At 43.9% G+C, this 24621-nt stretch overlaps 2 protein-coding genes across 10 annotated transcripts in view; one reads left to right on the top strand and one right to left on the bottom strand.

The window, feature by feature from the left end:
• Window positions 1-7701, bottom strand: part of LOC102941912 (protein FAM169B) — a 55143-nt gene extending 47442 nt beyond the window's left edge. For 5 of the 9 annotated variants that reach the window (XR_005227142.1, XM_037911291.1, XM_037911286.1 and 2 more), the window contains exon 1: window positions 7578-7701. Coding sequence is in view for 6 of the 9 variants with exons in the window: in XM_037911291.1 (XP_037767219.1) it covers window positions 7578-7686 (109 nt within the window). In the remaining 3 variants the exon portion in view is untranslated. Of the gene's footprint in view, window positions 1-3447; window positions 3523-3694; window positions 3714-7282; window positions 7403-7577 lie in introns of those variants that run through there. The other 4 variants (XM_043524090.1, XM_037911285.1, XM_037911289.2 and 1 more) reach the window with 3 other exon arrangements.
• Window positions 7702-12244: 4543 nt separating this feature from the next.
• The window catches only part of PGPEP1L (pyroglutamyl-peptidase I like), a 28071-nt gene continuing 15694 nt past the window's right edge, over window positions 12245-24621 (top strand). The window contains exons 1-2 of the mRNA XM_037911088.2: window positions 12245-12894; window positions 15469-15521. Coding sequence (XP_037767016.2) covers window positions 12861-12894; window positions 15469-15521 — 87 coding nt within the window. The 5' untranslated portion in view covers window positions 12245-12860. The remainder of the gene's footprint in view (window positions 12895-15468; window positions 15522-24621) is intronic.

A 24621-nucleotide genomic window follows, 5' to 3' on the forward strand; every position in this document is an offset into this window, starting at 1 on the left:
ATGTTTAGACTCTATGAAATGCTTGTAAATTGCTGCATGCATTAATCTCACTTATAATATCTATATCACATGCTATAATATTTAAGTTTTTGCTTTATAACTGTAAAAAATGTTTCCCCTGAAACTGTCAACCTGTCAGAAAGGATTATCTCCTGCTCGTTAAGAAGGCTATCAAAACTAAATGGGTCATTGTGAGACATCATAAAATAAAGTCTTTGTTAATTGCCCTTTCACACCCATGAAGAAGCTATGTGCAAAAGAGATTGTCCCGTCAGCTTGAATTCTGGAAGAAGAAAATAAAGATAGTGAACAGGAAAATTTGTCATCTCTTTTGCTGTTTGGACTCTCACAGAGCCAGAGCCACTAAACAGAAGCAGAGATCCCCAGGGTCAACCTGGGTTAGCCCTAAACAGAGCCTGCACTAGGCAGAAGCAGACTAAGCAATTGCTTAGGGCCCCAAGCAGCTCAAGGGGGCTCCCATTCACTTTTTATTATTATTAAGGCTAGGAGTCAGTCACAGATTCAGTGATTTTACGTGACCTCCACGACTTCAGCCCCGGGTGGCAGGGCTCTGGCTGTCAGTGTTGGGGGAGAGGGGAAAAAATATTCCTGTTTAGGGCCCCCAATGGGCTAGCAACAACTCTGGTCCTAAAAGACATTCAGTGCTGACAGATTGCTACAACTCTGTCACCTTTTGCAACCATCAACTGTAACTCATTTGTGTATATATGTTTGCCGGCTTTAACATGTAAATAACTCTCTCGTTTCTTTTTCCTCATTAATAAATCCATAGTTATGTTACTATAGGATTGGCTACCTGCATTGTCTTTGGTATGAGATCTGAGATACAAATTGGCCGGGGGCAGGACCAGCTCTAGGTTTTTTGCTGCCCCAAGTAAAAAATTTGCCATCCCAAGCTCCGAGAGCGCAACTGCCCAAGCAAAAAAAAAGGTGGCCGGAATGCCGCCCCTTGAAATGTGCCGTCCCAAGCACATGCTTGGTTTGCTGGTGCCTAGAGCCAGCCCTGACTGGGAGTAAGTGACTGGTTTCTTGGGACTGAAAACAACCTGAATCTTTTGTGATCTTTGGTGGATAACAACCAACTATCACTAAGTCCCACTTGCCTGGGTGGCAACATAGCTTAGAATGCCCAAGGTGATTGTCTGTAACTCCATCATAAGACTGTTATAGCTCTTCAAATTTGTTACTGAGTTGGTCAAATCTTATTGTGGAACATACAACCATTTAGGGGTGTCTGCCCTGCTTTTTGACACTCTGACCTGAGGTTGGTATTCACATTCGTGAACTGCTCCAGACAGGGTGACACCCTCAATATACCCCTATATAAGCACAGTGAGAATTGGGTCCTTAATATCTACTGCCTCCCACAGAGCCCAGGAATGTGTGGAAAATTCTCAGGGCCATACTCTTATCTCAGTTACACTCCTGAAGTAAAGGGTGGTACTCCAAATGTACAATGGTGTTCGTGGTGTCTGGCTCTCAGAGTATAAACTAAAAAAGGGATGGGTGGGGTGAGTTGGGAAACAATGGAATGTATAGCTGAAAGATTTTCTGGACAGAGAGGATGAGAGAGGCTCAGTCCTTTATCGTCACAGACAGAGAAGACAGATGGAAGAAAGAAAGGAGGCTGAAGGACAAAACCTACACCTGAAGAGACAAGAAAAAGACAAATCCTCCCATAGTGATGAAAAGGAAAAAGCTGGGAGACAGGAATTGACATCTGAGTTTGGAAAGCAGTCCAGTTTGGAGATGCTTTTGTCCATAGGGGAGATGCTAGAAAGATCCCCACTCAAAAATATTTGAAAAAAACAAAAACAAAAAATACCAATCCATATTTTAAAGCCACGTAGCATTTAAAATTACTGCAGGGCCACCCTTCCCTGCTTGCTAGCTGAGATTGGGGCTAGCAGTTGACATTACATTCAATGCAGTTCCTCATTACTATCATTATTCATACAGTGCCATGGAGCAATACAGATACGAAAGAGGCAATAAGCCGGATTTTCAGTGGTACCAAGCAATCTCAACTCCCCAGTCATTTCAGCTGAGTGGTGGATGCTCAGACCCTTTGAAAAATCAGGCTTAACACATCCCTGGTTCAAAGAATTTATAATCGAATGCCTCGATCATGGAAGTTACCAAATACCTCATAGGTGGTGTTGAACACCCTCCACTCCAAATTACTCGCAAGAATCAATCTTTAAACTAGATTCCTTTCAAAATTAAAATGCATTTAATTTGAGCAGGAGAGAGAAGGAAAAGAAACATTCTTCCCCAATGTTTTTCCATGCCTTACAGTCATCTGGACATTTTGATGCTGTCAATTTTTATTATATGAAAGTGAATACCTGTGCTACCTATATCATAGCTCTCTGAGCCTGTCCTGAATTTCTTGCTTCAATGAACAGCTGCACGTAGTAGAATGAAATGTGTAAATATCTCTATTGTTTTCCTGTGCTTTTGTGTCAGCTGTTCGACGTCTTTGAAACTGCGCCAAAACCACCACAGTATTTTTTTTTTTTTTAAAGGGGCTGGTGGGAATGGTTTCGCTCTGTGCTGTCTGTGCACTTGACATCAAATATGAGGTTCTTTAAATTTGGTTTCCACAGACTCATCTAAAAGGACCACTTCTGGTGGTTAAAAATGCAAAAGGTTTTGATTGTAGTGCCTTGACAAACAGCCAAAGATCTGATGTGGGGAAAAAACACAGCAAGATAGTTATGACCAGAATGGAAAAAACAAGGAAAAACACATGGCTTGATTTCAGAGCAGAAAATTGACTTAGGCTTTGCATAAACGACAGCATACCTCCAAGCTTGCTGATCTCCAGTCTGCCTTGAAAAAGAGAACATACAGTCTAAAAGCAGAGCCTATTAAAGGCATAATGTTTCTAAACAGCATCTGTTACGTACTAATAAGCATTACTTAAAGGACACAGGCCTTAAATTGCTACCAAACGTGCACTTATCTGAAACTGCTGCAAGGCAATCTTTACAAAAACATCACATGACACCAAGGGAATCTGAATGATACAAAATGGAATTTTTATTTAATTTGACTTGATGTTGTAACACAGCAAAAAACATGGAGGCATTCTCTGAGATTTTGTGAAGCTGTTTGTAGAACTTCACAGGAATGAATTACAAGTAAGAATTATGTCTGTGGAGCTGTTTGCCATCTGTTGTCAGTAATACTGCAAAGACCAGTCACCAGACTTCAGTTTCAAAGGTTAAAAATGCAACATTTTTAAGCATCCGTTGACCTCTTGGTAACTGAGCGGGAGACTGTGTACTTTGGATATGTGTGACCCAAGGGGCTGCCAGTCACTTTGCAAAGGCAACACAAAGCACTGTGTGTTGCCACAGAAAAAGCTCAGGAACCTCTTAGTTTTGCCACTGTTAGCGGATGTGGAAAATTCATACTGACCTGGTTTCTAACACATCTGATGTTGCAAATACAGATCTGGAGCTTTAAAATTCCACCTGTCCTGCAGCAAATCTCCTGCACAGGAAGGTAAACTCTATTGATTAACATGGATTTCATGAAAAAAAAATCTTTCTGCAGGACAGGTGTAATTTTAAGGCTCCTTTACTGTAACTGTTAAACTAGTTACACAGATTAGTCATTTAGTAACTATCACTAAGGCCCCAGAATTATATGCTGTATTACCCACAAAAATGTCCTTCCCAGAGCCTATGGTACGTGCAAACCTCAGGGCTCCTTGAAGAAAAAAAGAAAAGAAAAAAAACTACATTAGAGCAGACTGTATTTAAAATAATTAGCTGAAGTTCCAGGTGAGCAGCTGGCTCATTTCTCAATGTTAGGGTTGGCACAGGATCTACACAAAGGGCAAATAGGTTTAATTTTAGATGGACAGGCCTGCAAGCCTTATTATTCACACAAACAACCTTTATTGTCACTTGAAGTCAATGGGATTATTTTGGGAGTAAGAGTTGCAAGATCAGACAGCAAGAACACTTAAAGTTGTAGCATCTCAGTCATAGAGCAATGTAAGATCAAAAAACACAGCATGAGAAAGCAAAGCTAAAGGCTGGCTCCAATACATTCAGAGACTTCATTTTTATTGCACCACTTGCCAATTGCTGCTGAATTTTTTTTTAAGCTCAAGGATGTGCAGTCAAAGAAATAAGACAGAACTGTAACAATAGCTAGAAACACTAAAATCTTTTCTTGAAGAGAGAGGGGATTGGGGTGGGGTGAGGAAAGAACCATGCAAAACACATGACTTGGAGCAATACAAAATGAAGCGGGGGAAATGTTTACAAAACCTAAAGTGCTTGGCAGCACAAGATTTGTCTGGACAAGGAACACCAAGTTGCATTCATCTGGAGATATTTCATTTAAAAGCATCAGCAGAGTAGCGAGTCTTCCAAAAAAGCCAATATCATCATTACAAATGTTTGACTTTCATAAGTGGCTGATAGGAGAAAAAAATAGGGTAATCTGATTTCAGCACATTTAGACACGAGCATTAGAACTAATGAACATCATCATAATTATTTTACTGAAGGGGATGAAGTAGGTGCTTTAGACAAATGGCAGCAACTTAAAATGTGTTTCAGAAGATAAATTCCCTTTCTCTCCATTTACCTGTTAGCTTGACAAATTAAGAAAGCACAGTGCAGAGACAGAGCATGAGAGAAAGCAGTGCAAAAGTTAACCGAGGTGATGCAATCGGCCCTTATCCAAGGGAGTGCATGAACAGAGCTTCTTGGAAATGCTCCTAGTCAAATATAAACCAAGAACACTATTCACTCAAGACTCTCTTGGAGATCCACTACTGAGCATGCACAAAGGCCCACCTATCTCAAAATCATATCCATTACCAAGCATCAAATGCTAGATTGATTATTGTTTCGCTTACAGCTATAGATCTAAATTAGTGTCTATTTTAGGGCAAAAGAAACTTGCCACACATATCAGCATTATTTTTTTTTCCATTCTCTCTGTCAGCCTCTGCTGGGGAGAGAGACTCTTTTGGCTGCTACTAGAAATATTTGTAATTAATTTTTGCTTATTTTTTTTCAAATTTCCAAACATTACTTTACAACAAATATTTCTACTTCTTCCGTTATTTGTCATTCCATTCACCAGCGATTAACAAAGGATAAACTCTGCAACAATATGCAGGAAAGGCTCCATATATCTCCATTCCATATCATACTAATCGAATTAGCTACTGTCTTGTGGCCAAGAGACAACGTAGTTACTACTCTGTTCTCCATTATTCTTGATTCCTTTACTTCCTCTTAAAGCAAAAGTGAAGTTTTGATTGGAGGATTATAGCACTGTCTTTAGCTTGAGACTCAAACCTTGGAATTATGATTTGAAGATTTTTTTATATATATTGTGTTCCCTCTGTTCCTCTTTACTGTCTCTCCTGTGTTCATTTACTAAACCACAGTACCACTATATTCATTCATAGGGCTATAAACACACTAAAGGACCAGGTGTGTGAAGGAAGTGGTGCTATTTTGACAGTGCTATTTTTCTGACTGTAACTGCTTTCTAATCCAAAACCCCATTGCAGTAAAGGGAAGTCTTCCCATTTACTTCCATGGATTTTGAATCAGGCTGTAAGACCAGAAAAAATTACCACCTTTGGACCCAGAAAAAGTCTCATGGGAACTTTGCAATAAAAACCAAGGACACCTAGAGTCAAACTGTGACTGCACAGGAACTGAGCGAAATTTCCTAGGCACGCACAAACTTGTTGCTGTGTGTTTTGGTAATTTATAGAAAACCTGAAGTCAGATCTTTAAATCTAGCTAGATGCTGCCAATCAAGTGGTCAACCCGGTAATACCGTACAAAATACACACACTATTGAAAAACAGCATCCTTAATAAACAGCATGTCTGGCGTGATAACTTATGTAGGGACCAGCAGACTTCTGTGGAAGTGGCTGGTTAACATGATGCTGGAAGTTAATCTTGGTCCTCTTCCAGCCAGCTCAGCTCAGAGCAGATTGTGAGAGGCAGTCACTCACAAAGCCCCACCAGAGGGATTTGTTGTGGCTGGGTAGTGCCCAGAAGTTCAATATTGTTTCAGGTCCAGCCTGGTAGCATCATTAAAGCTCAGTCTAGGAGCCTGCCTGGGAACGGGGGGGAAGGGACAGCAATGCCAGGGAGCAAGGTGAGGGCAGAGGTGGGGCACCGAAAGAAGCAGGGATAAGACCAGGAGAATATAAGTGGGCATTGGAAAAAGGAGTAGGAAAGAAGGAGGTATAAGGCAGAAAAGGACACAGGAGAGCAAAGGGCCTTTGTACCCACAGGAGAGGCAGTGCCAGGGCTGGAGGAAGGGAGTGCAGTGCTGTGCGGGTAGGCAATGCCAGGGCTGGAGAAAAGGAGGCAGTGCCATGCAGGATGGATGGGCAGTGCCAGGACTGGGGAAGAGGGGCAGGGCCATGCGGGGGGCAGGGCCAGGCTGAAGGAAAGGGGACAGTGCTCTGCAGGGGGACAGTGCAAGGACTGAAGGAAGGGGGGCAGTGCCATGCCAGGGGGGCAGTGCCAGGGCAGGAGGAAAGGAGGCAGTGCCACACTGAAGGAAAGGGGGCAGTGCCAGGGCAGGAGGAAGGGGGAAGAGCCGTGCGGGGGGGCACCGTCAGGGGTAAGGGAGCAGTGGGGGAGGGAGGGCAGAGCCATGCGGAGAGCAGGGGCGGTCACTGTCAGGAGCAGGGGAGCAGTGGGGGAGGGGGACAGTGCCGAGGGGGGGCAGGGGCAGGGGAGCAATGGGGGAAGGGGGAGCAGTGCCACACGGGGGGTGGGCACTGTCGGGGGCAGGGGAGCAGTGCCGGAGGAGGAGCAGTGCCGTGCGGGGCGGTGGGCAGGGGGTGGGCACTGTCAGGAGCGGGGGGCAGTACCGTGCGGGGGGTGGGGGCACTGTCGGGGGCAGGGGAGCAGTGGGGGAGGGGAGGCAGTGCCGTGCGGGGTGGGGGGCGGGTGGTCACTGTCGGGGGCAGGGGAGCAGTGCCGTGGGGGGAGCGGGGGGGTCACTGTCGGGGGGAGGGGAGCAGTGGGGGAGAAGGGGCAGTGCCGTGCGGGGGTCACTGTCGGGGGCAGGGGAGCAGTGGGGGAGGGGGGGGGCAGTGCCTTGCGGGGGTCACTGTCGGGGGCAGGGGAGCAGTGGGGGAGGGAGGGGCAATGCTGTGCAGGGTGGGGGGGCAGGACGGGAGCGGGGGGGCGGTGCCGTGCGGGGGCAGAGAAGCTGTGAGGGGCGGGCGGGCGCGGGCTCCCTCTTACCGGCCGCGGCTCTTCCTGTTTCCTCAGCTTCCATCACTTCCTCCGAGCCGGCCTCCTCCGCTCCAGCCGGGCCCTCCCGGAACAGCCCTGGGGCCCGCTGCCCACGCGCGGCTCCGGCCCCTGCCCGCCCCCCCTGCGGCCCAGCACAGAGCGGCCCTCCGACCTCCTCTCCCCACCCTCCCGGCCCGGCTCTGGCCCCCGCCTCCTCCTCCCCAACCCCACCGCGAACAGCTTCCCCAGTAGAGACTGAGAGACCCACCCCAGCATAGCCAAGGAGCCGGGGGTAGACACGCACCTTGGATACCGGGTGTCAGGCGACCACCACTGAGCCATGAACAGCACCTAAATTCCCATGTGACTCGACCCCCTGAAAGGGGCAGGTTTAATTTTGAATTTTTCTTCATTTGCCCCAGTTGAAATTTTCCAAAATCAACATGGATTTGTTAAAGGGGCCAAGCTAATCCAATTCTGTGTTTTTAAACAAAAAAAGTTCTGTTCCAAATTTTGTCCAGCTCTACATTTTAGATAAACGGAAAGGTTTAATTAATTCCAATTTATTAACCGTTTTAAAAGTTAGACGTAGCACCTGCCAACATCAAGCAATAAAAAAAAAAGTTGAGCGATACTCGAGAAGTAAAAAGTGAACATATATTTCCTAATGATGGACCTAGTTCACTTCCTGTTACCTTCAACAGAAAAAAGACTCAGGTCCTGGAAGTTCTTCTATGCAGTCAGAATGGTATTACAGAGAATATGCTCTTTTTCCATGCGACAGTTCAAGATTTTCTTTTACACTTCTCAAACAAACGCATAGTCAAATCTTCAAGGCAAAAACCAGCCAAAGCTTTCATAGCTGAGCTGCTTTTTACCTCAAGATGAATGCCAGCTCAATTGTATTTGTGTAGAGCAATAGAAGAAAGAGTCAGTGGTTAACTGAGTCAGCCATGTGTGTGATTTGGGTATGTATTGCTACAGATGCGTATACATACATGGAAGTGTAAATCTCAAGGCTATGATGAGACGTCCATTAGGTGTTAGGGAGTAACCTTAGCTTCAGCTGACAAAGTTTTAAGGGGAGAAAGGTTCCAATGCTGAAAAATCATCTACAAAAATGGCCTAATTAGATTTATGAAATCACCAAATCTTCCATTTCTGTGTATGATGCCTATACTGTATTTGTATGTATATTATAGTTAAATACTGCAACACTCCTATAAATGTATATACAGGCATATACCACCAGATGGTATGAGCAGTTAATGAAGTTAATAAAAACTGAAATTTTAATAAACCGTTATAGGACTGCCAATTTAATGAAACCTTAACGTTCTTTTAACATGCACAAATACATGAAATCACGAGCCTCAACAATTTTATTAATTCATTCTCAGAAATCAGCAGCCTCTTATCAGAGTCATCAAAAGAGACTAATTTGTGAAACTGGTGAAGACAAGTCTGAGCTGAAGTGTCCTGGGTTTTAGTGCATGTATCCAGTGTACCTTCCATGAAAGATTACAAAACAGTGAAAATACACATAGATGACCTGTTCTCTGCTATATGTACTGTAGATATCCGTTACCTATATCATGAACATTGTAAAGAATAGCATGTAGATCTTGAGCATGCCCAGTCAATTGTTATTTCAGCATGCATAGAGGTTATACTGAACAAGTTGAACAACACTTAGAACATCTGTAAGAATAAACATTAGCATTTCATGGCTTCAAAGCACAGTACAACTAGTCCTCAGTGCACACCTACAAGGTAGATATTATCCCAGATGTAGAGTAGTTATGTGATTTACCATAGAGCAAGTTAAATAGACTATATTGCCCGGTAGAACATTTATGCTGGAATTTCAAGAGAGGTTTCAGAGATCATCTTTATTAAGCTTAGAGAACTGATGAAAAACTTTTTAAAACTTGCATAACTTTGTATGATCCTGACTAGAAGACCGGTATGTTGTATTTACGTGCAGAATATCATAGGGAAAAGTTTTACTAACTGGTTATACTGAGAAATTATACCAGTAAAGAATTACACCAGTAAAGTAGATGGTCCACATACCTAAAAGATGACATACATAACATCAGGGTCAGTTCACTGAAGTCAATGGGAAATTTTGGCTCATTTAGGACTGCAAGGACCCCACTCCACATCAGCTATATATTATTCTTCAGACCTGTAAGTTTCTGGGTGAATATTGTGCAACATGTTGCACATTCAGGAATATCACTAAATAAATGTTTAGCTTTAGCACATAGATTAATTGATATATTCCAAGGCCAGAAGGAACTATTGTGATCATCTAACCTGCCCTCCTGTATAACACAGGCCAGGGAACTTCCCCAGAATTATTCCTAAAGCAGATCTTTTAGAAAAACTTTCAATTTTGATTTTAAAATTGTTGGTGCTGAAGAATCCACCACAACCCTTGGTAAATTGTTCCAATGGTTAATTACTCTAATTGTTAAAAATGTACATCTTATTTTCAGTCTGAATTTGTCTAGTTTCAACTTTCAGCCACTGGATCATGTTATATCTTTTTCTGCTAGATTGAAGAGCCCATTATTAAATATTTGACCCCCCATGTAGGTAAGTCACCCCTTAAGAAAGAGAAGGTTAAGCTAAATAGATTGAGCTTCTTGAGTCTATAACTATATGGCATGTTTTCTAATCTTTTAATCATCCCCTTGGCTGTTCTCTGAACCCTTGCCAGTTTATCAACACCTTCTTGAATACTGGACACAGTACTCCAGCAGTAGTCACACCGGTGCCAAATACAGAGGTAAAATAACTCCCTACTCCTATTCCAAGATTCCCCTTGTAGTGCAGTGGCGGTTGTTCCTCCCGCTGTGGGTCGGAAGGAGGCCCACACCTTCTCACTACATCACCGGGATTACTGTCAAATATCAGGGGGAATTAGAAAACTAGTTGCTCTCAGGGGCACCAAACAATCTGTGGGCACTAGCCCTCAGGTGGGGACAGAGCTAATGAGCAGTCTGCAACAAGAGTCTGCGTGCTCAGGCACTGAGGCAGGGCGGAGCTGACAAGCTGTCTATAGTCTCAGGCCCCGAGTCAGGGCAGAGCAATTAAGCAGACGGTGGGCTCTGACCTTCAAGCAGGGCAAAACTCCCAAGAAGACTATGGGCTCTGGCCCTCAGGCAGGGGCAGAGCAATCAAGCAACCTGTTGTTCTAGCACTGGCAGATGGCAGACAATGCAGGCCCTTTGACCTGTGGTGGGGAGGTGGCATAGGGGTACCTGGACCCATCTGATTCACCAGGTCCCAGCCCAGGGCCCTACGAGTGGTGAAGTGTTCGGCCACTGGGTCAGCGAGGATTCCAGCCACAACACACTGACCTGGATACTGGCAGCAATGCAGCCTGACTGTAGTCAGCTGTCCCTGGGCTTCTTCCTTCCCTTGGCGTGTACCGGGATCCCAGGGTTGTCCTCCATCTCACCAGGATATATGGCAGAGTGGTAGTCCCAGCAGCGCCTCGATGTCTGCAGTGGTTGGTGGCTCTGCAAGACTGGGTGAGTCGTCGGGGCAGCAGAGGCCCTCCTCGGTGTCCCACTCCAGTAGGGTGACCAGCTGTCTGGTTTTCAAACACCCAGTCAAAAAGGGACCCTGGCAGCTCCGGTCAGCACCGCCGACTGGGCCGTTAAAAGCCTGGTCAGCAGTGCTAAGGCAGGCTGTTCTGTACCTGTCTTGGGGCACCGCGCTGCGCCCCGGAAGCGGCCAGGAGGTCCAGCTCCTAGGTGGGGGTCCCATGGGGCTCCGCACACTACCCAACTAGCACCGGCTCCTCACTCCCATTGGCCAGGAACTGGTCAATGGGAACTGCGGTGGGGCGGTGCCTGCGAGCAAGAGCAGCGCGTGCCATGGACTTTCCTGTCCCTGCTTCCTGCTTTTCTGTCCTGCTTCCGGAGCGCAGCACAGAGGCAGGACAGGCAGGCAACCTGCCTTAGCCCCGCTGCGCTGCAGACCGAGAGCCGCCCACGGTAAGCCTGTGCCTCAGTCCTGACCCCCCGCCCCAGTCCTGAGCCCCTTCCTGCACTCCAAACCCCTCATCCCCAGCCCCAGCCCCCACCCCAGAGCCTGCATCCCCAGCCCAGAGCCCATACCCCCTCCTCCACCTCAAACCTTAGCTCCCCCAAAACCGGAGCCCCCTCCTGCACCCCAGAGCCCACACCCCCCGAACCGCAACCCCCTGCCCCAGCCCAGTGAAAGTGAGGGTGGGTGGGGGAGAGCAAGCCATTGAGGGGGAATGCAGTGAGTGGGGGAAGGGCCTCAGGGAAGGCGCGGAGCTAGGGTGTTTGGTTTTGTGCGATTAGAAAGTTGGCAACCGTATGCTCCAACACTGGCGGTCCAGGGAGAAGCGTCTGTCTCCCTCAGCAGCTCCCCTGCAGGCTCGATCTCCTCCTGGGTCAGGGCGCTGCCTGGCTCAGCAGCAGCGACAGAGGCCTGCAGCGAGCCAGGCACATCTGTCTCTTTCCCTGGCTGGGCTCTAACTGAGCTGGAGGTTCCACCTCTTGTACTTCCTGTCCCACTTCTCAACTTCTGGTGGGAGGGGCGAGTCCGGCCTGACTCCATCTACCTGGGCACAGAGAGTGCTTTGGAGGGAGACCACACCTCCTCACTACACCCCCGTTTATGCTTCCAAGAATTGCATTAACACTTTTGGCCACTGTGTCACACAACTCATGTTCAGCTGATGATGCATCATGACCCCAAAATCTTTTTCAATCACTGCTTCTCAGAATACATGTCCCCATACTGTAAGTATGGCCTACATTTCTTTGTTGCTAGATGTACGCATTTACCCATATAGTTTGCTTGCATCCAGATTACCACACACAGAATTCATCTATTCAATATTTATTTTAAAATATGTAAGGAACTCAGAATCAAGTTAGATTAGCTAGATAGTCAAATAATTATTCTGATGCTATAGTGAGGAGTAGGTATCTATAAATTTATGTGGGTTTTTGCAAACAAAACATTTAAGTCAATGAGAAAGAAAATTTAAGTCGGGTGGAAATGGATAGATATGTATTTGTAGATAGTCATTCTGCTTAATTAAGGGGAGAAAAACCCAGTGGATTACAACTGTGCTATAAATAACTTGTAACAAGTATACAGGCAACAACTTAGTCCAATTAGTTTGTATGTGAGCATTTTTCTGATCTAAAATGTAGCTGAACATTTTATGAAAATGTTTTTCAGCCTCTTCTTTGTTTCTTAAACACAGTTAAGACTTCTAAAAAAAAGAAAAAGAGAGAAAAGATAAAGCAAACTTCAGGCAGTACTGGTCAGACCTCCGTCTAAACAGAGACATAATAATTTATACTTTGAAAGGAGTTATGTGATTCCCAAATCATCTCCGTCACATGAATCCAAACTTGTCTCAGTCTGATGAAGTCTCTTTCACTGTCCAATAGGAACCTGCATGTTTCAGAATGGATTGGGGGAAAAGGGTGTTCCAAATCAGGCAGATTAGTACAGATGTATGAATTACAATACTGTTGTTTAGAACTGAAAGACTACCAGAGTTCACGTTCTGGGGCTATGTTTCATGGATTCAAATTCCAACACTGTGGTTGTGACTGGTAAGTTTTTTATTTTATTATTATTTTTTTTTAATTTGCTTCCTCTTTTAGCCAGACATGGAATGAACACATGCCTGATCTTTGTCATAAACAGTTCCCTGGAGGGAAATACAGTAGCAACTGGTCACAGTAACAATTCCAAATGGAAAATAACTCACTGCTGTGCCTTCCTAAGAAAATCAGATGTATATCTGCCTCTTTATTGCCATCCAGTTTCGTTAGTTGTTCCCTTTCTCTCTCTTTTTAAAAAGAAATCTTTGACATCTTCTCCTGTCAGTTGGGTAGCTGTCGGCAGTGTAAACTGTCGGCACTATAAACTAATGTTAGATGAACCTGACCCAAAAGGAGTTCTGAAGCAGTAAAACTAGGTTGCATCACGCCGGCACATAATCAGGGTCTAGAATTAGAACAACACGTGGCAAATTTCAGGGTCTCAGTTTCACGGCAAGGTAAGAGAAAAATCACAAAAGGAACAGCAGCCTCATCACTGCTAAACTAGACCATTAAAATTAAATATACCAAATAAGCACACCTGAGCATGCAGGTCAAGGCATCAGATTTGAAAGTTTTCTTGCTAGCTATAGGTAATCCTGAATCACAACTGCAGACCCACCAACTAGAGAGGTTTTTGAGCTTTAAAAGGTTAAAACTCTTAAGAAATGCTGCTACCCACTGTAGCTTGACATGTGAGTTGCTGGATAATTTTCCACTATAGGGCATCTGAGGACGTAGGGATGAGGCTGAAGCTACATCAACATATTTGCCCATGATGAGCTCCTAGTTAGCTTTTCCCCTTACATGGTCTTTTAGGCAGAGACTCCTCCACTTGTTGAAATAGCTTTAGAACGACGTGTCTGTTAGACGCACAGGTGCCACTTAGAGGTAATAATAGAGAATTATCATAGCATGCCTCAATCCCATTTTTCACCTGCTTGTAATATAAACTTGCAGGCACTGCTCACAGCTTTATTATCAACTACCTAATAATATTTCATCCAATTTGATTTTTATGTTGGCTTAACTATTTCAGTACAGTAAGGCCTTCTTACAGTGATTTCTTTTCATAAAACAGCTTTACCCGAAGCAATAGTTCTTTCTGACCAGAGCTGTAATTTACATATTGCATTGTGAGTGAGTTCAGAACTTACATTTTACTATAAACAGAGTTTCACTCTGACTTGGTCCCACTATATTCTTCACTGGAAGTGAAGTGGAACAAGCATGGAATGATCTATATTTCCTTTTTGGGAAGAAAGGGGGTCCTTTATTCCCCCCTCCCCACACACACACGACAGTGAAGCCTGTGAACCTCATTGCCACAAGTTATCGTTGAGATCAAAAGTTTAGTATGATTTTTAAAAAAGTATTAGATATTTGTAGGAAGAAAAGGAAAAAAGGAAGAAAAATAAAAAAGAAAGGGAAAAGGAAAAGACAAATATTATAAGCAATTTAAGGTAGGTGTACCAAGTAGGTGGCCTAAAAAAATCTGTGTTTTTTTAAACAGGGTCACTGCAGCCTTTATACTATAGCTAAGGCTGTATAGTTTCCATAGAAGTAACATACTTTTTTTAGGGACGAAAACAGCAAATTTTATGCACTTCTGTGATATTTTATTACATTTTTGATACTCTTTCTTTCATTGGGGTTTGTTTATTTAAAAAACAATGCACTTTAAAAAATGGGGATTAAAATAGCTTTACAGGCTTATCTGTATTAGTTGTTGCACTGACCAGGATCTAAGACATTGCCTACAATCCACAAGTGCATACTATCTGATTGATTTGGGATGAGGATGCAGAGAATGGGATGAGTAGAGCTAGTGGGGAATTTTCCAAATAACTGTTTTTCCTGACAAAATGCCTTTTCAACCAAAATGAAAAGTGGTCATTTTTTCATTTTTGATGAAAAAATTTTAAACAAAAATCAATTTCTCTTTTTTCAAAATACTGTCCATTCATCTCAATGGGCAACCCCTTTCACCTTCTCACTTTTTTCCCCACCTTTTCCACATGGAAAAAAGATAAGTGAGAGAAAGTGGGGGAGGTTTTACCTACCAAAACAACGCAATTTTTGCAAACCATTTAAAAGAAAATTGATTAAAACATGATCGTGAAACATACTTTACCTTTTTTAATGAGCTCTAGCGATGAGGATTCTGTAGTGATAGTAAATGGAACAGAACACAATTTGATTTCAACACCTTTTCCTCTAAAACTATTTCAAATCACTTGACACTGATGTAGTAGGTAATGATGGGGCTGAATCTCCTATTGTGTGAGTAGCTCTATTGGCTCCAACATATCCACTGACTTCAATTACACTAGCCACCTAAGAAGGAATTACTTAGTAAACATTGCAAGATCAGGTCCTAAGTGGATGCATGTGTTCTCTGTAAAACAATAGAATTCCCGAAAGTATTATAAAGGCTGTGTCCATCCGGTCGACTCAGTCCACAACCAAGAATATCAAGGTCAAAAAGAACAAGTATATGAGTGCATATAGGTTGGGCATATAATTCAACTCATGGTAATTAGAGTTCAAGCATAGTTTAATAGCACTTCTCTTTGGTTTCAGGCTTTGGTTCCTTTCGACAACACCTTGTTAACTCTAGCTGGGAAGCAGTGAAGGTAAGAACTGAAGAGGTTTTTCATGCAGGTCCACTTAGGAAACAAGAAAGGGGGATGCTTTGACTGTAACTTTGTTCCTTCCATTGTTTGTCCGTAGCCCAAAGCTGGTTCTATTGTAATACGCTCTCAAAAAAAAAAAAGGGGGGGGGGGAGCAGAGGAAAAAGCAGAAACTGCTGAATGAGTAAAAGATGAAAATGTAGGTATTATTCATAATGCTTAATTTTGCTTTGAGGTTTTTAAATCTGCCTTTTAAGTAATAGCCTGGCCTTGAAGAATTTAAAAACTGGACATATTTTTGCTATGGTGCCAGAACACCACCTTCCAGCATCAAAGAAAATGCAAAGGCAATACATTCGTTATATTAAATGAACTGAACTAAAATTGTATATTTACACACATGCTGCATATATACACACAACCACCTTAATTATAGAAATTGGAAAATAATCACTTTACTACAACAATCCCTGATAATCTGTGGAGGATCCTCATTACCCACCGTCGTGTCAGATAGCTATGAGCAAAGATCATGCAGTGTCCCTTGGCTCCAACTGTGCCTTTTTGTTCAACTTTGCCTTCCCACTTTCAGTTGTTACCAGCTTCCACTGCTAATACTGAAAAACAAGATTATTCAGATATGGGTTTTCCCATTGCTGGACTCTATCTGTAACAAAAACATCCCTGAATTCCACCTTGCTACAGCCAAGGAAGATGAGCTTTGGAAACTCCTTTTTGCTCCCCAACCACATGGGAGATCTGAACACATGTCTCGGAGACCCAGATTTGATCATTTCATCAATCTACTGCAGGTGTTAAAAAAAAAAAAAAAAGGTGGTTTTCAATTAATATTTGGAGGAGTCCACATTTCCTGGCAAGCACCATTTCCCCAAATCAGGTAAATTTCTAATTACATTTCAGAAGAATAACTTAAAAGGCTCATCTGGTGTTAAACCAAGCCAAATCCAGGCGGGAGTTTACCTCACTTCCTCAAATCTGATTTAAGGTTGTTGCACTCAGACATAAGGGGAGGCTGAACTTGACATATTTCAGAAGCGGGCACTTGGCTAACTGTAAAACAACAGCCCATTCCATAATATTTGAAAACTGCAGTATTGCAGCAGCAGGTTTTATATGATTTATTAGTTGGGTATTTTAGTACCATAGCACTCTCAAAAAGGTTAAAGGCTGCCATAAGTATTTCTGAGCAGCAGGAGCAGCTACAGATTTCTGCTGAGTGTGTGTACGCGTCATCTCTGTTCAGGACCATTTCCAGCAATTTGTAACACACAAAATGGCTGCTGCAGCTTTCAACACACAACCCCACCCCAATTCCACTTTCTCTCCTTGGGCATTTATTTGTACAATTAATCTAAGAGAAAGTCTTTCACACAAGCTGTATCAACGTACTTTGCTGAGTCACATGGACAGACAGGACTGCAAAGTAGAAAAAAGATTATGAAAATGAGATTTGAAGTGAGATGGAGAATGGATGAGGTGGAGGGATTGAGGGGGGAAAAACAGGTTCCAGATGATAGTAGAAAAGCAGAAGATGCAGAGAATAATGGTGAGAGTACACAGCAGGGCTGAGAGGAGCCCAGGGAAAGATGAACAGAGGTGGTGGTCATGGTCTGCTAGGATGGCTGAAACATGTCCATAAAGAAAACAAGAAAAAGAGAAAGATAGGTGCAAAATTCATCTGGACCATTGAATACACAAGGAGCCAATACAGGAACAGCAGAAGACAGACGTTAGTGCACCATAATAACCGTACTTGGTGATGATGCAGTGTCCACTGCTACAAGATTACATCCTTTATGCAAGCTGTAATGATAGCTATTGAAGATTTGACTTTAATTAAATTGAAGTGCAGTAAAGCCAAGATTACTGAGATACTCCCGGTTGGCAAATTTTCCCCAGGATCAAACCAGAAACCAACTCCTCTAGGAATACAGTTGACTTCAATGAATGTATACAGGAGAGAGTAGGGGATGGGGACACAGATCAACACTGGAGGGGGATCTTAGCGTTTGGAAGAAGAAATCCATTAGGTATTCAGTGAAGTGATGAGAAGGTAGGTAATCCAATCCGTGTAGGCTACTAAAAGCAGAACAAACACTTCTATTGTACCTTTCAGTACCCCAAGCATATCAGGAGGCCTATAAGTTATCCCAACCCGAGCTTGACATACACCCCAAACCACAAATATTTATCACTTGACAATACGCTTGGTCATCACCAACTGATTTCCATTGGTCCTAATTTTAGACACAGTATCATCTTATGCTGGTTGAAAATAAAACACGTTCTTTATCTGCAAGCAGAACAGCCTAATGCCAGAACACGCTGATGAAACAAGTTTTTGTAACATGTCATGTGCCTTCTGTGCCAGGAAATTATGTAACGATAGCTAAAACATTCTATAATTAAAAATACGTACGTCACAGTGCACAGGGATCAAATCCCCTTCTCTCGGCTCCAACACCCAGTATGTGGGATTAGTTTCTGCTTGTGTTGGAGATACTGCCTTGGTTTCTGATTCCATTGTGGTGCAAGGAAGCAAAATCCAGATGATGGAGAGAACAGAAAAACAGGAAGAGCCTGGAACTTTGGTAGACCAGTGGGTTGTTCTGGCTGGCCTGCACTTAAATAGCAATATGGGGCCAAATCCCACTTGCCTTGGTCAGACGAGTAGTCCTGGGGTCTTCAGGAGGCCTACACACACAAGCTAAAGTCAGCAGAATTTGGCATGTACATTTGGTTGGTCTGAGCTCCTGCTACTCCTTACACAATCCTCCACATTCCTCTTCTAGACCCACCGCCACCAAGGACTGACATTACAGGCACCCTCCTTCTAGTCAAGGAGAACTGGGCCAAATCCTGCTCTCCTTATTTACACTGAAAACCTGTTGAAGACCATGGGAATTTGACAGGAATTTGACTGGAATAAGGCAGGATTTGGCCCTCCATGTGGAGCTTTTCAGCCGCGATTCTAAGTTGACTGCGGGTCTGTGTGTGGATCTCTAAGTGATGCAAGGCAATCCTACCACCCCAGAGGACCAACCATTAACACACCCAGGTTCAATATAAAAAGGACTGTATAGTAGTAGTAGCTTTACTGACCACATCCATTCAGGCTGGCTGTCTATCTAGAACTAGTTGGCACTCCCCTAAACACTCTCACCATGAGAGCTTGTGTAAAAAGTCCGAATAACGTGGCAGTCCCAGCAGGGCAGCCACTTGCCACCGATCTGTAGGTCAGAGTTCAGCTTGCTCCCCAGTTCCTGCAGGAGCACGGCAGCAATCACAGAACCAAAAAGCATCGATGCAGTTTCACCCTCAGTACTCTTCAGCATGGAGGATTATAGGCAGATTCCTCTCATCCTGGGAACAAAGACTTCTCTCCCTTGAGCCAGACCTTTCCTCTTAAAATCCTGCTTCCAGCTGCCAGGCATTCCCTCTCAGGTTGGCAGCTTCAAACCTCTCTCCTCAGGGAGTGGCAGGTACTTTGCTCTTCCACATACGATTACTGAACCCTTCTTGCTAGCTGTAGGATATACTCCCCCATCCCAACCTCATGGATCCATTGAGAGCAGTCTTTCCTTCTGTTATTTCAAAGCATTAGTCAGGCACACAAATGTGGGGAGGGTCATCATTTGGAGGACAGTGCCTCTGTTTTCAGTGACTAGGCTGAATTCCCCTTTTTTGCCATCCTGAGAAGCCAGAACACAAGAATGAACGAGCCAGTCTAGGTCCATGACTGCTACCAGGCTCTGAACTCATTCATACTGTCCTGGAAAGAGACACCCCACACCCCACCCAGGAAAGGAGCAGTGAAGGTAAGTCCTCCAGGCCTGCCTAGAAAGGCTGCAAGGAAGCAGCCAATCAGAGCACAGCAGGCACAGTTAAAAGGCGTGCAGGGCTTGAGCTAGTCAGTTCCGGGCTGGGACCAGAGGAGTAAGAAAGGGTGCTTCTTGCTTGATGCTGGAGCTCCAGGGAAAACCAGAAGTTGGGTTCTGGTGGCATTGGCATTTGGTGAGGGAGAAGAGGAGTTCGGAATGTCAGCCCTGAGATAAGGGTGAAGAGGAAGGGGCTACATGGGAAGCAGCCCAGGGAATGCCGCAGCAGCAACTATTAAAGAAAGCAGCAGGTGGTTGCTATTTGTAGGGTCCCTGGAGTTGGGACCTGGTGTCCCCTCTCCCGGCTGCTGGGGAAGCAGCTTAAGCCCAAGGGATAAGACTCAGTATTAAAGGCCTGAGAAAGGGGGTAGAATTTATACAGAACACCAGAGAACTGCTGAGGACAAAGTCATCAGGGAGAAAGTCCTGGGGGCAATGCTCTGTACCAGTACAGGCATGGACTTAAAGCAAGCCCAGAAGGTACTGAGGTCTGAGCCCAGAGACAAGGCTAAAGACATTAACAAGGGCACAGGGACAGGACTTTTTACCCTGGAAGTGGTTCCTTCCTAGGTTGAGCCACTGAAGACCCGCCTGACAAGGGCAACAGCCAACAGAGGGGGCCGGGAGCAGAGAGAAGGGGCAGGTTTGCACTCAGCTGTCAGGAGGCGCTCACGAGACATCTAAAAGGATTTTGCTTTCCTAGTTGGTAAAACACTGCATTTGATTGCCTATTTTGTGATATAAATAAAATACACATAGCATGTGACGAATACCTGCCATGTTTGCATTAGCATGAGTTCACATCTCAGCCCAAGAAGATACACACGCAAGGCATCCATCAACATTACTGGGAGTTGCAACCCTAGATGTCCCAGTCTTCAGAAAATACACCGCTTTAGTACTTAGGGGAAAGGACAAATCAAAAGGAAGTGAAGATATAAGTGGTTCTATCAATTCAGGGTCACTGAGAAATGCTTTAAAGTTTTTACTAAACACAGGGCCTGGCACGGTTGACTAGTGCTGGAAAGACTGAGCTTTCCTTTTAAAAACCTGTCTTTGTAAAGTCTTCCATGGCTCTTATAACTCCAGTCACCTGAAATACCCTCTTAAAATATGCATGAAAGTGCAGCAGCAACTTTTAGCTCTTGAAACGTGGAGCATAATTCTCACTTTATGGGAAAGCAACACACACAATATATTTACCTCAGATCAGCTGGCAAATTACAGTCAGTGATTGCAGAGAGATACGGTGGGTGAGGTACTATCTTTGATTGGACCAGACCTGAAGAAGAGCTCTGTGAAAGCTCAGAAAGCTTGTTTCTTTCACCAACTGAAGTTGGTCCAATCAAAGATAGGACCTCACTCAACTTGTCTCTCTAATATCTTGGGACCAGCATGACTACAAAAACACTGCAGTCAGTGATTGACAGGTTGGCTGCTCAGTGTCATTCACAGTTCCCTCAGAATCACAAATGACTTGAATTATTTACTTCATACTATAGACCCACCTAGTCCCCTCCACCTGACCCTGTTTCAAACTCTCCTTCAAACAAGGTCAGGTGTCTGCCACGTGACAACAGCCAATAACCAAATCAGGGGAATGCACAATCAAGATCAGTGTCCCAACTAGATAACAGGACTCAAGCCTAAACAGAGTGGCAAAACTCAGCATAATTAGTCTCTTATGATTGCATGAAAAGGGAAATTGTCAACTATTTCTAAAAGCCAGTTTTTCTAGCGGTGGCTGAGACACAGACCTCAAGCCCTGTTCTTTACTCGGCTATTGAATCTGTGATTTTAGGAAATTTGTCATTTAACCTCTCTGACTCACTTTAACCAGCAGTGAAGAGACTGTTATTTTATCTACCTCAGAAGGTTTTTGTGGCGCTTAATTAATGTTTTTAAAGTGCTTTGAAATCCTTCAGTGAATGGGTACAGAGAATTTAAAGCTATTTTTAAAGGGTTTTTAATTTAAATTTTTCAGGTTTCCTTTATTTATAAAACATTCTGAGGAGCTGAAAGTATATCTGCAGCCCTTTAAAAAGCTCTTTTTACATTTATTTACATGTTTGGTAAACATATATTTTAATTCCCTTATTCTACCCCAGCACAATACACCGCATGTGCAAAAGCGCCAGCATGATTCTGTGCCTAATCTGCGTGAACAATTACTTTAAAATGTGTGTGAAATCATGGTAACTGACTGCATGAAAATGCAGTTGCGTATCTGTCTAGGTACTGTTACCCCCTTTTGACCTGAGCAGTTAGCCAATATTTGGAGTTTTGTGGGTTGTTTCCATTAGAAGTTGATGATGGAGTCCTGTTTCCTTAAACACAATAGGACTCAAACAGGAGGGAAATTTTTTTGTTCATGGTTCCAAGCCTCTTTCCAGCCAGTCCTCTGCCCCAAAATTTCCCTTCTCTTCAGGCTATGTTTCCAGGGTGTCTCTTGGTGTCTGCTTGGCCTCTCTCTGCCTGTTCTCTGGCTGCTACTTAGAGACACACACCATCAAACAATACCCAGCAAAACCTTTCATCCACAGAGCTCACTCTTTGGCCAGCCTTGCATGTGGCTTGTGTATTGTTTCAACTAACTTACTCCAAAAAAGGACCTTAACAGCTTCTTCCATTTATTTTGAATGAAGGGATATTACACCCACCAGCTTCACCACGTCACACCCAACCTCCATCATAACAGTATGTATTTGGTCCTCATCACTATAATATTAATGTGACCCATAATATTTAATTGATTGTCTTCATAGTAACCCTGTAGAGTAAGGAAGTATCATTCCCATTTTACAGGCAGGGAACTGAGGCAGAGGACAGGTTAAGTGACTTGTCCACTGTTACATAGGTAGCCTGTGGCAGAATCAAGAATTGAACCTAGTAACTTAACCTCTAGACTGTCCTGTCTCCCTCTTTGACTATTTGTATGCTTACATTGTTGCCAGTTTTGTGCACAGAAATGCATGCACGTCGTTGAGAAAAATCTAGTCCATGTCACCAGGAATTGGCCCAATTCTGGGAACCATATTGTACACGGCTTACAATATTGCTTTTGGCCTTGTCTGAACATAAATTTGTACTGGTTTAAACGAACTGTTTTTGTTAAACTGGTGCAAACATTTGTGTAGGTACTTGTATTCCAGATTAAAAGTGGCTTATTTTGGTTCATTTTAAGCCTGTTTCTAGTTGATTTACAGTAAACTATGCCTGGTTTAAACCAAAATAAGAGTGTCCACATTGCCCTTTCACTAAGTCCGTTAAAAAGTCACAACTTCAGTTAAAGTACTGCAACTTGTCATATAGACAAGCCCTTAGTAAACAGGTAGCCCTACAAATTGGTACCTTGTTTGCTCAATGACTAGTGTCCTCCTAAAAAAAAAGTCAGTATCTGGAGGATAACACCTCAGCACGTCCTTCTCTATTTGAAAACAGATTGAATTTGAGGAATAAACTGCTAGGAGAGCACCCTGTGAATATTTAATTATGTAAGAACTTCTGGGTATTCCAAATTATGGTCCATGACAGTATCAGGTGGTTTCTAAAGCTCAAGGTACCTGCTAACCCAGAAGCTGACCCATTTTATAATTGCTACACCTGAGCTCACATGTTCTTCCTAGATTACTATTGTCTCCATTCTTATAGCGTGGTGTTTCATAGGACAGTCAGCACTCTGGCAAGTTTGGGCCATGCTCCCCGGGATCATTAATCACACAGCACCCTACCAAACACTGCTCCTCACTCTTTGGAGGAGCTCCCCATGAACATCCACAAACTTCATTATCCTCCTCCTAAGCCCTCCTTAAAACGCTCCTTTGTGGTAATGCCTACAAAAACTTGAAAACAGTTAAGCCGTTGGTGTGCAGCTACCACAGCTTATCATGCTGACCAGTAGCGTCTCGTTGTTTCCTTGTACTCCCTGTCAGTATCCATTTGTGGTTTCTTGTCTTATACTGAGATGTAAGCTCTTTGAGGCAGGGGCAGTCTTTTTATTCTGTGTTTGGACAATGCCTAGCATAACGGAGGCCATGGTCCACGATTAGGGCTATAAGGAACTATAGTAATACAGAAATAGGCCACGTCTATACTACAAACTTTGGTCAACACAAGTTACATTGGCGTACAGCCACCAAAGTTGGAATGCTTGTGTCAGTGCAAAGTGCAGTGCACCCTGGGTAGTATCAGAGTGTCACATGCTGCCATCTGGCACAATGCTTTTGGGGAAATTTTCCCAATGTGTTGTGGGATAGAAACGACCCAGGGATCTCTGGGAGCTAGGGGTCAAGTTCCCAGCATGCAACTTCTCCATCCCCTAATACCATCCATATCCCATAATATCTGCATTTAAAAAAAAAATACCACAAACCATGGGACAAATTTCAGTGTCCACCATCTCTGACAGAAGCACGGAGTCCTCAGAGCTCTGCACTATTCTCATAAACATTGGAAGTACAGGACACGATTCTCCCGTATTTGCAGACTTACAGGAAGTACCACATCAACGGGGGACATGGCAATTTATTCGATGAGAATTTGCTGACACAGTGAAAAACAATTCAAGGTTGTTGGTGGTGTTCATGGACGCCGGTGGTACTTCTGGGCCTGTGAAATGGGCACCGACTGGTGGGATTGCATTGTAATGCAGGTATGGGGTGACTAGCAGTGGCTGCAGAACCTCTGGATGCCTAGCCCAGCCCTCCAGGGACACGAGAAAGAAAAGTTGCACTGACAGCAGAAAAGCGAGTGCCAATCACACTGTGGAAGCCTGCAGTGCCAGATTGCTACTGGTCAGTGGGAAACAATTTTGGAACTTTGGGGCCATTGCCATGCAAGTGAGTAGGGCCATTGATTGTCTCCCGCTGTGCATGACTGTGACTCTCTGCAATGTGCAAGATGTTGCGGATGATTTCCACCTATGGAGACCCCAACCGTGGTGTGGTGACTGACGGCACGCATACCCCTATTTTGACACCTGCCTGCCTTGCCATAGAATACATCAACCGAAAGGGCTATTTTTGTACAGATATGCAAGTGTTGGTGGATTACTGGGGATGCTTCACTGCTATCAGAATGAGCTTGTCAGAGAAGGTGAATGATATGTGCACCTTTAACAGCAGAGGACTTTTCAGAAATCTGCAAGCAGAGACATTCTTTCCTGAGTGGTGGATTACCTTTGGCAATATTGAAATGCCAATAG

The sequence above is a fragment of the Chelonia mydas genome, chromosome 10 (assembly GCF_015237465.2).
Source record: "Chelonia mydas isolate rCheMyd1 chromosome 10, rCheMyd1.pri.v2, whole genome shotgun sequence".
NCBI lineage: Eukaryota > Metazoa > Chordata > Testudines > Cheloniidae > Chelonia > Chelonia mydas.